Source organism: Solea senegalensis, linkage group LG7 (genome assembly GCF_019176455.1).
Source record: "Solea senegalensis isolate Sse05_10M linkage group LG7, IFAPA_SoseM_1, whole genome shotgun sequence".
Lineage (NCBI taxonomy): Eukaryota > Metazoa > Chordata > Actinopteri > Pleuronectiformes > Soleidae > Solea > Solea senegalensis.
In genome coordinates, this window is record NC_058027.1 from 24,269,444 (window position 1) to 24,284,073 (window position 14,630).

At 43.7% G+C, this 14,630-nt stretch overlaps 1 protein-coding gene across 2 annotated transcripts in view; it reads right to left on the reverse strand.

Moving 5' to 3' along the window:
• Positions 1–14,630, reverse strand: part of kiaa1549lb (KIAA1549-like b) — a 65,096-nt gene that overhangs the window by 33,129 nt on the left and 17,337 nt on the right. Inside the window, exons 2-4 of one of the 2 annotated variants that reach the window (XM_044030495.1) lie at positions 6,900–7,274; positions 3,282–3,788; positions 3,079–3,194 (exon numbers count right to left, since the gene is read on the reverse strand). In XM_044030495.1, the coding sequence (XP_043886430.1) occupies positions 3,079–3,194; positions 3,282–3,788; positions 6,900–7,274 (998 nt within the window). Of the gene's footprint in view, positions 1–3,078; positions 3,195–3,281; positions 7,275–14,630 lie in introns of both variants that reach the window. The other variant, XM_044030494.1, reaches the window with a different exon arrangement.

Sequence of the window (14,630 nt, forward strand, 5' to 3'; positions counted from 1 at the left end):
ATTTGCAGTAGATGCCGTGGCTGCATTCTGGCTACAGCATGTATCTATCAATCTGACAATTTTCTGTTTACAAAGTCGGTATTAAGTGTTCAGAGAGAATGTTTGTCTGTATCTCAAGCTGATTCCCAGCCCAGGTGACATGTATCACTTAGCCATGTGTCAGTACGTCAAAAAACCCGAACTGTCCCTTTAACGGTGTGTCACTCAGTCATCATAACGAGCTGAACGACAAGACATTAAATTAAATTGTAATAGATTGATGCAGCACTTAGTGCTACTATCTGCTAATGAGTTCATAAGGACCAGGAGATGGTGATTGTGTAACACAGATATACAGCGAGAGAGAAAGGGAGAGAGAGCAAAGTAAGAGATGAACGAGACATGAGACAGACAGAGAGTTTTGGACAAAGAGGCTTGTGTTCCTTCACTTTGGACTCAAAGGTGTCAGGTCTCTCTGAGTTCTCAATTTCATGGACAAATGTGAAATCTGTGTATTTTGTTGAACTGTAACCACAAAATGATAATAAATGTGTTTAAACTGTGTGTGTGTGACTTTCTATGGTCAAATTTAGTCTTTTAGGCTAAAAAAAATCTAGGTCTATGAAATGAATAATATGAGTAAAAGTTTTAAATTAAAGTGGAATGTTTTGGTTAGTTTAATGGTAGTTAAATGAAAAATTAGTTAAATATAGTGATTGTTCCTTAATTTACGCTATTATTCAACAACCACGCCTGTTCCACCAATATTGATAGGTTTTAAAACATACCAGTGGGGTCGATTATTCAGCTAAACACTGAAGCGGAGACGTTTGCCAGAAATAAGTGAATGGCAGAGAAAGTGCAGCCAAAATTCCCAGTTCCACAATTGACTGTGACTGCTGTGTTGTGGGGTCGACGTACAGTATATCTGCAAGTGCAACCTACTATTACCTCTTACATATTCGAGGTTTGGTCTGGGAGAGTGTATTCACAATTTAACAAAAGCTAATACACACGTGTGTCTGTGAGAGAGGGATGAAATTATTCAGGTCTGTTATCTAAACCCATCAGGAAGAAGCCCAAGTTGACGAGGGGTCCGATGGCCAAACTGAGAGGCTACAGTCTCTGAGTAGCTGCGAGTCACCGCTCTGCCTCAGCACAATTCAGCCTTCTCATGAGCTCCGTAAAAAGAGCCCTTTATTATCTCTTCAGGCTTCACCCATGTGAAGGTGTTATTAAGAGATTCGATTTCCACCAAGCCAAAGATTGGTGACAGACCCACTATGAAAGACTGCCAACACCATATCTCACTTTGACATTCAAACGGCGTAAAGTCACCGGAGAGCCCAAAGTAAAAAAAAACAACAAAACATTACAGCAGTACATGTATTATTTTTTTAACAGGTTCAAACTTGTGTTTGTCTTCCAGCTCCAGCTCATTTAGTCCATTTCTCATCGTCTTTTTAAGCATGAGTGTGGCACATCACTCTCCTCCCAACCATTTATAACCCTATAATTAAACACAGAAGCAATTACCCTTGCGAACATCTTGCTCCCCATTGGACGAGAGCGCGGGGCTGCTAAAAGGAACCCATGCGACGTTGAAACGGGTGACAGGAGTGCACTGAAGCAAGACACCTTCAGAGACTACAGAGTGCCTCACATTGAACATGTGAGATCACTGACCTTCACACAGGCAGAGTACACTTCACCCGCTCTCCTGTTATTTGATGCTTCCACACTGGGAAATGAAACACGTTGGGGTGTTTGACTAAATCGCCAACATGCAAGGGAACACACACACACAGATCCACAGAAATATGCACACACGCAAGTAATAAACACTTGCTCATGATTGGAACACTCTGAAGACACTACATGCCCCTTAAGATAAGGAGAGATTCTCTTATTTCTCAACAAAAGCACTCAGATGTGTCCTTTTCCAAACAAATTCAGTTCAGTTCAGTTGTCTGCAGCATCCAATTACGTCAGTCTAACGTCTCTCCGTGTAAGAAATCCTCCTTTCTCTGTCTAAGACAGTAACACGTGAATATTTCTACATCACATTGACTGTACGTTCACATCTTCTTATAAGTAAGAGCTGCTGTTGACGCACACTGAGAGGTATGAGAGGCTTACGGAATGGATTTGGCCCAGTGGGAGCCATTTTTGGCACAGAATGGCTAAATCTACAGACACAAGGATTATTTTGGTGTGTGTGCACAGGGTGTGTTTGTGTTATTAGGAGGGGGGGGGAATGCTGAAAGTAGATTGGTTTCCTAAGTTTTTGTTCAATTAAATGTGTCGTGTTGACTCCTGCGATAAAACTTTGTACAGATTCACAAACAGAGGAACACACACTCACAGCTACAGTCCTACGTCTATAGTTTTGGAGTTTCACAAATATGTGACTTCACCCACTGCTTTCTGGGACACTTTCAGTCAACCTAATTTCTATATTAGTCCTCATCTCTTTTCATGTAGCCTACATGGGGGTCCTTATTGGTTTAAGTTTCTAATTTACCCCACGCTGATAAACTACATTACGGACCATTAACTGTTTTAGTGTTGTTCTCATTTTAGGTCTATGCATATGGATAAACAGATTATGTTTTTTCTTCAGTGATTAAAGCCAGAATGATGGTGTTGAACCTGTCTGTCATTAACTAACCTGGCAACCTGCACACACCCTGCAGCCCATGACTGTGATATCTTCAGTAATTAGCTGCTAGGCACTTGCTCGGGTTAAGATTGAATAGATAGCTCCGATAGTCAAGTTCCCAACACGTCCTCTCCTGTTCTGCAGTTGTCAAAGAGAATCCTTTCCAAAATGTGATAGCACGTAACAAGCTGGAAAAGCATTCACTGCTGAAATAGAGCTGATAACCACAAGTTAGCAAGCAAGTCGCGGAAAAATGTCAGAAAAGTGCAGCCAAAATCCCCGGTCTTATTATAGACAATGACTAGTAGTGTTTTGGGGACAGAGCCTTTGACAAAAGGGCCAACATGAGGAGGTGGAATGTATCAGTGTAGCCTGATACTGTTGGCTTTTCCAGACCCACAGAACTTGTCGCTTTAACGGGAATTATAAAGTCTAACCTGTGCTTGAGCAGAAGTGTCATTCAGAGCTTTCCGGAGGCCCTGGCTGAGTCCCCTGCGAAGGTTCTGCCTCTGGATGCTGTCCAGCCTGTTTCTTCTCACATAGATCGAGACGACTAACAAATACACAGTTACAATAAGACGTTAAAATAATGCAAGTTCACTTTTTTTCATTCACGGTATTATTAGAACAACTGGTTTACCTGTTTTCACCCACAGTCTCTCTGTGATGTTGCACTGCTGCGGCGGAGCCTCTGTGGTGGTGGTGAACGGGGAGATGAAGGCAGTCGTGGCTGCCCTGGGTGGGCTTGTTCTGAAGATCAGAGGAGTGAATGCTCTTCTGCTGGTTTGAGTCCTGGTGTTTGTGGTGGTGGTGGTGGTGGTGGTGATAACCCTCCTGGTCACGGGTGCTGGCGGTTGTGTGGTAGTGGTGGTGGACTGCGTGCTTCCAGTGGTAACGTTTAGGGAAGGCATGGAGGTGGTTGTGTTTTTAGTTGTAGCGGTTGAAGCTACGCTTGTGGAGGCGAGCTTCACATAGGCTGTTGTGGTGTCCGGTCGCAGAGGCGGTACCTGAGATGTCCTTTCAGAGGGCCCAGCAGAAAGTGTTGTTCTCGCTGACTGAGAGGGGGACAGATGGACCTCTTTTTCTTTGAGGAAAGGGAGTGCAACTGCTCTGGACGTGCCCGTGTTAGGCTCGCCTGTCCCTGCCTCTGTAAGGACAACAGACACGTCAGTCGTACACTCAGGGCACTCAGAATCTGTTAAAATCAGACTGGATGAAAGGGAGTCAGGTGGGGGTGGTGGAGGAGTTGAATCAATGGCAGAGAAGACGGTTGGTTTGGATGACAATGTCACATCAGCTGAACGTGATGTTGATGATGATGATGGAGACAGTAATGATGAAGCTTTAGAGGTGGTGAGGTGAAAAGCTGAGAAGTGTGATGGTGAAGAAGCATCTGATGATGATAGCATCCGCTCTCTTGGTGAGGTGAACTCGTTCGGTTCTGAATCCCTTGTGTCACGCACATGGTCGGTGTCAGTGAAACTGTGCACAGGTGTGTTTGGAGGTCTCGTGGCCATGCTCCTGTATGCAAATGCAAGCGGAGCGTCTCGTGAAGAAGTTACAGAGTCAGTAGATATGTGAGTGAGGGGAGCAGATGTATCTGGACCCCAAACTGGTGGAGCACCAGTGTTTGCCGTCACTATTTGCCGTAAACTGACAGCAGCACCAAATTTTAAAGCAGCTAGTGACAACGTCATGCTCTGTTCTTTATAATCAGATGTTCCTTTACCATATGTAAGCGATGGATATCCTCCAACAGTTGGATGAACTGAATAGGGATCACTGGCGACGAGTGTTGGATCGTTTGAATTCAATATATGCATTCTATGCTCTTGTGTGTCTTCCAGGTTTGGGTGTTCATATGATGCGCCATCTGGTATTAAATTAGAATTTGCCCTATCAAAGCCACTGGGTGTCATTCCTGAGTCAAAAGTGCTGCTTTGAAAAGACGCCGGCTTGGTGGCTTTCCACCTTTTATATGGCGCCATTAATTTTGTGCCAAAGCTGAGAATAGGTCTCACCGTCTCAATGCTGTTTTGTCCATCACTGGAGGAAGTGGCTGCTGCAGAGGAAGCAGTGGAGGGACTGGCCGTCTCTGTGCCTAAATAAAGCTTTGATTTATTACTACTCACAATGACGGCGGGTCCCTGAGCGCGCTGAGAGGAGTTTGTCCTCAGTGTTGTGGTGATTTCTGACCAAGAAGAAGAAGACCTCTCACGAGGGCCCATCACTGTCACACCGTCTTTTCGCGAAAGACTTATCGAAGCGCCTAATCCACCATCAAAAGTTACTTGAGAAAGGGAGAGTTCAGTGGGAGATGCTTTGTTCGAACCATCTGAGCCTTTATTCATCATTAAAGCATCTTCTGTAGTCATTAAAGACGGGAACTGTGTTGTGGACCGCCCTAAAGGAACACTCCATGTGTAAAACAAGGTGCTTTTGATTAGAGGAGACTCTTCCTTTCTGTTAAATAAAGGAGAAACTAAAGTCTCTGCAGAGCTCTTTCCGTACAACATGTGAAGAGTGGAGGACGGAGACGATTTACTATTCCCTGCATTAGTTTGCACCTTGAATGTCAAAGGTTTACCGAGGCCGGCGCCCTCCGATTTTTTATCGTAGGGAGAGACTTCACCTGAGGACAGCGTCTGCTGAGATTTATCGTCATATGGCATTAGACCAGATGTTGTATAAAATTCATGGAGGAAATTAAGAAAAGGTGTGGCTTGAACAGGTTTTTTAGACATTAATGGCGCTTCAGTTTGGTCTGCAGAATTAACCTCACTACTGCCAGTCAGGCCTTCACCTGCGCTGTGATCCGGGCTGCGAAACAACGGCAATGGGTATGTAGGTCGAGAGGGCTGTGAAAAATGTCCATGCACACTTTTATAGGTCATATATTTTGCTGACCCAGCTGGCAACGCTGTACCAGAAAGAGACACAGTCCCACTGTCAGAGGAGAATATTTTTAGCGCGGTCCATCCTATATGCTTCGGAATTATGCCACGGGGCGACGTTTTCTGTGTAACAAATTGTCGAAGGTTTGCGGTGACATTACTCTGCAGATTAAGTGACCCTGTTGTGAAGAAGGTTGTTCCCGCTCTGGCGATCAAACCAGCGGTGGACTCAGGCCGCGTCTTCGTCGTGTGCGAGAGTGAGTTATTCTGGTGAGCTTGGGTGGAAATAGATTTAAGCTCAGCTCCCGCTAGTTTATTTTTTATATTGATGACAGAAACTGCAGGGTGGCCATGACCTGGTGCCATCCGTAAATCACCACGATTAGACGAATGCTCCAAGGACACCATGCCAGAGTCGATAGGCGTCAGGTTTGTGATTGCACTTTCTGAGAGAGATTTTGCACCAGAGGAAATTGTTAAAAAAGACGCAGTGGGTTTGAGAGTCATTGCTGGTGATACAGTTGGATTTACAGTGCGTGATGTGACTGCATGTCCGTCCCGTTTGTGAACAAAAGTCTGACTATCCGTCTTTTCTGCATGTGCCGTTCGATCTACCATCTGCTGTGCGACATCACTGGAAACGGAAGAGCCATTAGGAGGGGCAGACGACAGTGCTGATGTGGGCTCCTGTGACAACTCCTGCTGCATTTCAACAGCTTGACTCTCTTGATTGGAGCGAACCAAGGTGCTATTTTTCAAATTACTGGCTGACACAGAGTTCATACCCGAGTTGTGCATCTCAGTGGGTTTGACTAAAATCTTAAAAGGATCATGCACAGTGTTAGAAGAAGAATACGATGTTCTGTATGAGCTGATTGCCGGTGTCGTCATTACTTTTGAATATGCAACTCCATGGATTTTATCAGTGGTTGCGTAAAGTTGTTGTTCTGCTAATTTATTGCTGATGTGTGATGATTCGGTTGATGTGCGTCGCCATCCCTGTCCTGAATGAGTTGTGTGTTCTGCAGTTGCTGTCGAACTGTCTGTGCTACTAAGAGGCATTGCTGGTGAGAACGTAACGGATTCTGTTGGACGTGCAGCGCTGAACACAGTCCTGTGACCCTGAGAGGACGGAGCTTTGTTCATCAGCTCAGTGGAAGGTGACAGAGAGAGTAGAGATAATAACATGGAGGAGGTTGATGGAGCTGGTGATGGAAATAATGACAGTGATGCTGTTGATGATGAAAAGGATGAGACATTCTCATTCTTTTTTACGTCCATGAAGACGGACACATGTGATGGGGACGACAAAGTAACAGCCTGACGTGGTGAAGTGTGCTGGTGAGGCATGCTGGGAGTCAGACCTGAGCTGGCGGGGATTCTATCTCGCACATAAGACGACGAAGAAGAAGAAGACATCTCTGAGCCGGAGCCGCTGGAACTATGTGAAGGCCATTTGGTGGTGTGGGTCTCGTCCTTGGTGATCGTCGGCGAGGTTCTACTTTGATCAAGGCTCACAGGATGTTTGACAGTTCCCGCCATGACAGTTAAGACAGACGAAAAGGCAGGCTGCCCTGATAAACCTCCTCCCGCCAGCTCTGAGTCACCATCTGAGCGGGCGGCTAAGAAAGGCACCTCCTCCGCCACGGACAGGCCAGTCGATGGGTGAGCAGGAGCAGCTGTGGCAGCGGGGTCACTCAGGAGAGACGAGGAGCCAGAGGCATCATAGGTGGATTTTTCTGTTAATGGAAAACACGGGGAGATGACATGACATGATTAGCAACTTATTTTCAAAATTCAAATTGTGGTTTTCTCTATAAATAAAAAATAAAAATTCAAGGCAATATTTAGGAAATACAGAACTGTGCTCATGACTACCTCATCAATTGTGCATCGATTATCACAAGATGGCAACAACCAAGGTTGACCACAGCTCTGTACAGAATGACGCCAATAAAAATCTTGACCAAAAATATTGACCAACAGAAGCAGGCGTTCGGTTGGTGGAGTGCAAGTGTGTTTGCAGAAGTGATGAGAGTTACGAGGTCCGTTTAATGCATCTCGTAGCAGTTCTGCTTAGCTCTGTTGCTATAAAATTAATGCAGCCTGTTTTTATACTGTGCTAGAATAGTGTTGTATGTCGCACACTTAGCCTTTCCCCATAGTAAACTTCAGTTTGTTTCACTTTGTAAAACACTCAAAACCCACACCAGAGACTACGGAGAACAAGAGTGATTTTAGCTCCAGGGGAGTGAAGACACAGTGGATTGACACTTCTAATATCAATGCTACTCAAAAAAAAGAAAAAGAAATCATCAGCTTAGAGCTTAAAATACTAATTCCCATTGGCATTTAAGCGCTGGCAAATTACTGTTGCAATGCGATGGAAAGTGGCAGAATGACATTCAGAGAGTCAGGCAAATCAAGATAAAGTTAAAAAGCAATAACACCCTGGTCGAAACCCCCTGAACAAGATCCAAGATCTGGTTCTGTCAGAGATTGTTTTCTCTCCACTGATGCCTCGTGCAGTCACATTATAAGTATAGGTCCACCTGATACACACCTGCCTGTTCTGCCTCAACTTTACTTTGAGGCATAAAGTTTTACTCGGCTAATGTCCCATCCTCTGTTAGCCAAGGTGAAAGCATATTACAAACACTCTTCAGACCCCACGTTAAAGGAGTGTAAACACATCTCTCTGATAGCACACCAGCGCAGACAGTCGTGAATTCCCAAAAGAGAGAGAGAGGAACGATCTTGAAAGTAGGACAAATGGAATTATTCAGGAGACGTCAGCTGTGTGCTGAAGATAAGAGAGGAGACAGAGAAGGCAGCGCTACTTCTGCGCAACACAATGGCCTCGCGTTAAAGCTTCCTTGACCTTTGCAGAGATTTAGATTCCCAAAAAAAGGTAGCATGAAGGTAACCGAGATGGCGGAGGAGGTCTGTGCGCTGAGACAGCCAACAAGGAGTCTTGTCATGTGCTCTGATTTCCTTTTATTCTCAGCACATCCTCAACGGCATCCATAAAGGGCTTCTTTTATCCATTTATAAAAACTTTGCAGTCGTCTCACATCGTCCTCCCCCTCGGCATGTTCCCCCGGCTGCTTAAGCGCATGCATCTAGTGCTTCTCATATACAACTCGTTCAACAGAAGAGAAACTTATGTATGTTTAAGCCAAAAGAGGCGAGGGAATCACACACACACACACACAGACTATATCTACAGTATTTACTTGTACCATTTTCTTTGCTTTGATTCATTGGATCCTAAGCTGTAAACTGGTCCAGGACACTCTGCAGAAATGTGAGGGCCCTTGAGTCCGTGTTTTCTGACTTGAACACACGATGACTAGCCCGGGGCAGAGTGAGCTCACACAGCTGCCACCGTAAAGCATTCTGAAGGCACCCGACTGCAGATATTTGCAGAACACTAAATGGAAAAACTGAAACAGAATGTAACACCTATGGATCCAATCGAGGCTCGTGTTCTCTTCAAATGTCACCAGTATCCCAGAACACTGAAATTAAGCTCCGTATAATTTGTTTCAAACGGGTGATTTTTTTTTCTTAACAAGTACTCGTTCCTCACAGAGAGCCCCTTTGTGCCGTCCTCGTGTTCCAACTTCATTCAGCTCCTTTCGGTAAATCAGCAAAGTGCTAAAGTGCACCGCAAACATTTCCTAATCCATTCCTAAAAACCTGACGATATGAAACCATGAGTAGGCTGGGGGGGGGAGAAAAGAGCCTCACAACACAACAAAGGATCTGTGTCCTGCTTCAAGGCCACTGTGAGGTGACTCAAGCGAACCACCTGGTCACAGACATGAAAGATAACTTCCTGCAGAGCGCCCCCTCCCTCCGCTGCTTAGCGTGGCGACATGAATTTGAGTGCGCGGGACCACGGCCAGTCTGAGGGGGAGGGGTTCGGGTCCACCTGCGGTTTTCCACCTGCTCTAACAAAGCTGAGCATATGGAGGTGATTTCAATCATGGACGAGAGAGGGGAAGGTGTAAAAAACAGAGAGGAGAGAAGATATAATGTAGAGATATCATTGTCCTCAATAGAAATATTACAGAAATTCAATAGTAGACGTTGACTGATGTGGGTTTTTCTACAGTCGATGCCAATACTGTTCTTTAAAAAGTAGGGCGGATGACATTTTTGGCCGATATGTTTGACTGCTTTTCTTTTTTTGTCCTTCATCTGATCCATCATCCATCCATCCATCGTCCAACAAACGATGCATAAAATTGCTTGATTTAAGTAAAGAGTAGACCCACTCTTAGTCGACCCAGATCCAACCTGGGTCTGCACTTGTAGTGCACTTACATATTTAAAATAAAAACAATATTAAAAAGGTGAAACAGGTAACCAAAAATTATAATAAACGATTTATTCATAATGTTTTAATGGAGAAGCATTTCTCAAGATTCCAGAGACCAACATGTGTTAACTTGCATAAATTAATTAATATTTGGTGGATTATTTAAACAATAAAAGCCAATTATTTAAAAGAAAATTGCAATAATGGACCATATAAATTATTAATCCTACCAATTACATTGTCTACTTCTATGCAAGATACAGTATGTTGATATAATGTTTGTACATTGCACTGTTGTGATAACATACAGTGTATAATTCCTTCAGTTGTGAATATTCTCAGGTTTCTTTGCTCCTTTATGAGAGTAAACTGAAATGATGTTGTCATCAGTCAAGTTGGATGCAAAGGTAGAAACACTGGACTCAGGTTAATAAATGAAAGTTGCCTTTAGAAAACCGATAGCATGTATGATCAGTAATGTTTGGTTTGTGGAAGACATGATGAAGTGACATCACTGTGCAAGACCTCATTTCCACACTTGTTTTTTGCCTCTGCAGCCAGAACTATCTCTGAGCTACCAGGACACACACATGCTGCTGCTGCTGCTGCTGCTGCTCACATTATACACAGTATCTCCCCTTATTGCTTTGAGCTGTTTTTGTTTTCTCTTTGTAAAAAAACAGGAAGCACATTTCAGGAGTGAGGTGGACGGATCCCTGGGCACAGACAAACAAATTGGAGACGCTTGGACCCCGGCTCCTCGGGAAGAGCCTCAGAAGTCCCTCCTGCTTTTGGCTGCTTATGCGCACAAAGCTGCTTCGAGCTGTTGTTGTTCTATTAAAAGAATAAATCAGAGCTTCAGTAGGAAGATTCAAAGACGTCTGAGAGGACAGACATTTCATTAAAACGAGTGTTTGGTCACATGCGTTGCACACACAGTACACAGTGTTGCAGAAGACTCTGCTCTTACACAAATACTGATTTTTTAGGAACTCAAGTTGGACTTAAACAGTGTTAACGCAAATGTGACTGCATTCATTAAGTTGATGTTAAATATTGTCTTCAGTTTTTTGTAATAGGCTTAAATATTTAGCAAAATTACTATATATACAGTACAATTACTTATATGAACAAATATAGACCATGTTTTTATTGGTTTGTCAGCTTGACTTGGACTTTAACATTGAGAAATCTCTTTTTTCAGGCAAATAAATTATATTATTAACCCTTTAACACGTTTGCGCTACCACACTTTGCATTACCGCAATTACTCGATCGGGAAAAAATCTCATGGTTTCTGACAGCGGAGAAGTTGCGCATCAAAGCCAACACGTGGTTGTTACGGCGAATCAGCATCTTTGTCGAGAGGAAAAAGTTGGAAAAACCCCTGTATATATAGTTTCCATTTTATTTTTTGGCCTGTTTTTGCACAGTGAGACAAAGACTCAAACAAACGTTATATTAAATATGTTTTACACTGTTCACCATTCAAATTTGACACACCAAATCTGGTGTTCGTGTACGACAGTGTTTTTTTTCCTCAATAATATTTTTTCTTCAGTTTAAATTGTTAATACACTGTTTTAACATGCCAGATATTGAGAGTTATTCTGGAAAAAAGGACATTTTCTGGCCCTTTGATGGTTAAAATCAGCAAAACAAATTTGAGGCTTAGGTGTTAATTAACTACATTAACTACTACTACGTAACTACCATTCAGATGACAGCTTGGGTGGAAAAGAGGATGTCACATTCATCCATTGGACAATGTTTTTTTAAAATGTCTTTATGTATTTAAAAAGTCACATGCATGAGGTGTCTGGAACACGGCCCAGCAGATACAAACCCCTCTGATCCATTTCAAATCACTATAACCTTTTCCTGAGGAGTTAACGGTCTCAATCACTAGTTCCACTTCCTACTTCCTTCTTCCACCATGTCAGTTTTGTAAGTTGTGTTTCCATTTAGATGAAAATAGATAACAGCACACGACACTTGAGTGGACGCCGTATGCCTGACAGCTCGTACGGTGGGGTTGGACGTGACCTCTGTAATTGCATCTGGAGTAAGTCTACACCGTTCAATCCAAAAGGATGTGAAAATGTACAGATAGGCGAGGACATCCAGAACTGCGGAGTAAAAATAAACAAAAATACTGGAAGAGACAACTCTGTCCCTCCTGTCTCTGATGACACTACGTGGCTCTACATCCATTTCAGCCGGACATGATGACACAGTGACTTCTGTCCCGACGCAGCAGCGGATGCCGCAGTCGTGGTGTGTATGTTATAGCCTGATGTCCACTCATATTACTGCTCACTGAGGCTGTTTTCCCACTGTCCTTGCGCCTGTGTATACGCTGGATGAACTACAGTTTGATGTTAGATTATAGTGATTTTCTTTGTCATTTTAAGGCTAAAAAGAGCAATGATTTAAAAGATTCATATTGCTATGTGGCTAAAAACAGGAACAGCACTTTGCAATTTCTAAACGGCTCAACATCACATATTTCTTCACATTATCCGCATCACTCAGTGGTATATGAGGATAATGCTTGAATCAAGTGTTTCCATGTTTGCCGCCGCAGACGGTAAAACACACCTGAGAGCCACTATTCGGGGCTTTTAGCGAGCTGTTTTGGAAGGTTAGAGGAGACATGTTCACTCCACTCCCATGTGAGGGATCGTATAACTGCTGGCTCAAGCCCTTCTGGGTGAAAATGGGAAAGGAGCCAAATCGAATTAATTTCCCGAGCATCATCATCATATGAACTCCCCCATATTAACCTTCTGCAGTAATTCAGCACATACGGATATCGCTGGAGTTTTCTGCTGAACCACATGAACCAGTCGTCTCTTTTTGATTTCATGCGAGCACTCCAACAAGTCAGCACTTTTCACATATCTCTGTGCTATGTTCACGATTTCCAGTCACACAAAGGCTCAAAAACACTGAATTAAATACATTTAAGAAGCCGCAGAGATAATCTAAAGTGATGACTCTTTTACATCCGTTTCTCTTACTGTGCAAAATGTCCCGTCTACGTCAGGAAACACCACATTTATTATTGTGCTGTTGATTTTTTGCTTAGAGAAACATTTGATACAGGTGTGAAAACGCAGATTTCTTCACAGTAAAACGTGTTAAAACATCACAGATTCACAACCTAACATCCATGTCGGTCCAGTGCTGGTCAAAATCACTCGATGTGCAAAAGAAAGAAAGAGTAAAATGTGATATGATCTGTGAAGCTAAATGTCGTGTACACTCCGCAGAAGCACAGGTGACAAGCTGTAAAAGAGACAGAGAGAGAGACAGAGAGAGAGAGAGAGACGCACCGCAGTGTGACCAGAATGTGAGTGAGGGCTGCACGTCTGCCGTGCTGCAGTAATCACGTCAGCTGTGTGGATGTAGTTTAAGCAACAAAAAAAAACAAAGAGTGTAATTCTGTTTAGACGCTATTTATTTCCTCATCAGAATATTTGTTACGCCGTCGGAGCATAATTGTTGGGTTATGGCTACGAGGTGCATGCATCAGCACAAATCAGAATCAGAATATAAATCCCTGGGGTGGGGGGGATTGATTGAGTTGCTCCTTCAGAATTAAAATAACACCCAGGGGTAGAAAAACAAGGAATAAGATGATGAAAACGGATGACATACAGGTGTATGACATTTCCCGTCATGTCACGCAGCAGAGAAGCACATGATACCATGGGAGGCACATGGAAGACGGAAAGTGTCTGTTGCCTTAGAGTCACACGACACACTAAAGGGTTGAGAGACACAGTTTGATGTCAGCTGGCAGAAACCACTTCATGAGCACTCACGGTGGAATGAGTAGTGGATGTGGATGTATGTACTCTATACGTATACAAACCTGGACGCAAGTCTGCTGCCATCAATTCAGTCATCATCTAACCGCTTTATCCTCCACCAGAGGGTCGAGGGGGGTGCTGTGCCAATCTCAGCTACATCGGGCGATAGGCGGGGTACACCCTGGACAGTTCGCCAGTCCATCGCAGGGCCACACACAGCGGGAGACAAACAACCATTCACTCTCACACTCACTCCTATGGTCAATTTAGAGTGTCCAATTTACCTATCCCCACATTGCATGTTTTTGGACTGTGGGAGGAAGCCGGAGAACCCGGAGAGAACCCACGCACACACGGGGAGAACATGCAGACTCCATGCAGAAAGGCCCTTGTTCCAACCGGGGCTCGAACCCGGGTCTTCTCGCTGCAAGGCGAGAGTGCTAACCACTACACCACCGCGTGGCCCTCAGTTCAATTTGCGCCAAATCACGCGACATACATTATCTCAAGGCAGCAACGTTTACCTTTATATCCCAGAGAGAAGAGAAAGCCAACAGTTCACACACTAGACATCAGCGCATTTCAGCTGCTTTTTTCTATTACTATGTTCAAACACATACAGAGGGTATAAGAATGTGAAAATATAGAGTGTCTTATATTCTTTTGTCAGCCAAACCTAGGCAACAACTATATAAACACACCTGAGCAAAAATACTAAAAATGTTTACATTTGAAAAATACGTCACGGTTTGGCTCGTTTTTATGAACAAAAAGAAAAGAAAAACATGTCTATTTTGTGACTTCTGCACAATTATTGCTACTTTATATCACTACTAAAATGAATCATAACTTTGACGCGATTCACCATGGGTGCACCTGCGGCATAGATCCATGCCACATGAGCACTAAGGGTTAACAGGAAGAAATCTCTGACACAACCAAAATGTGCA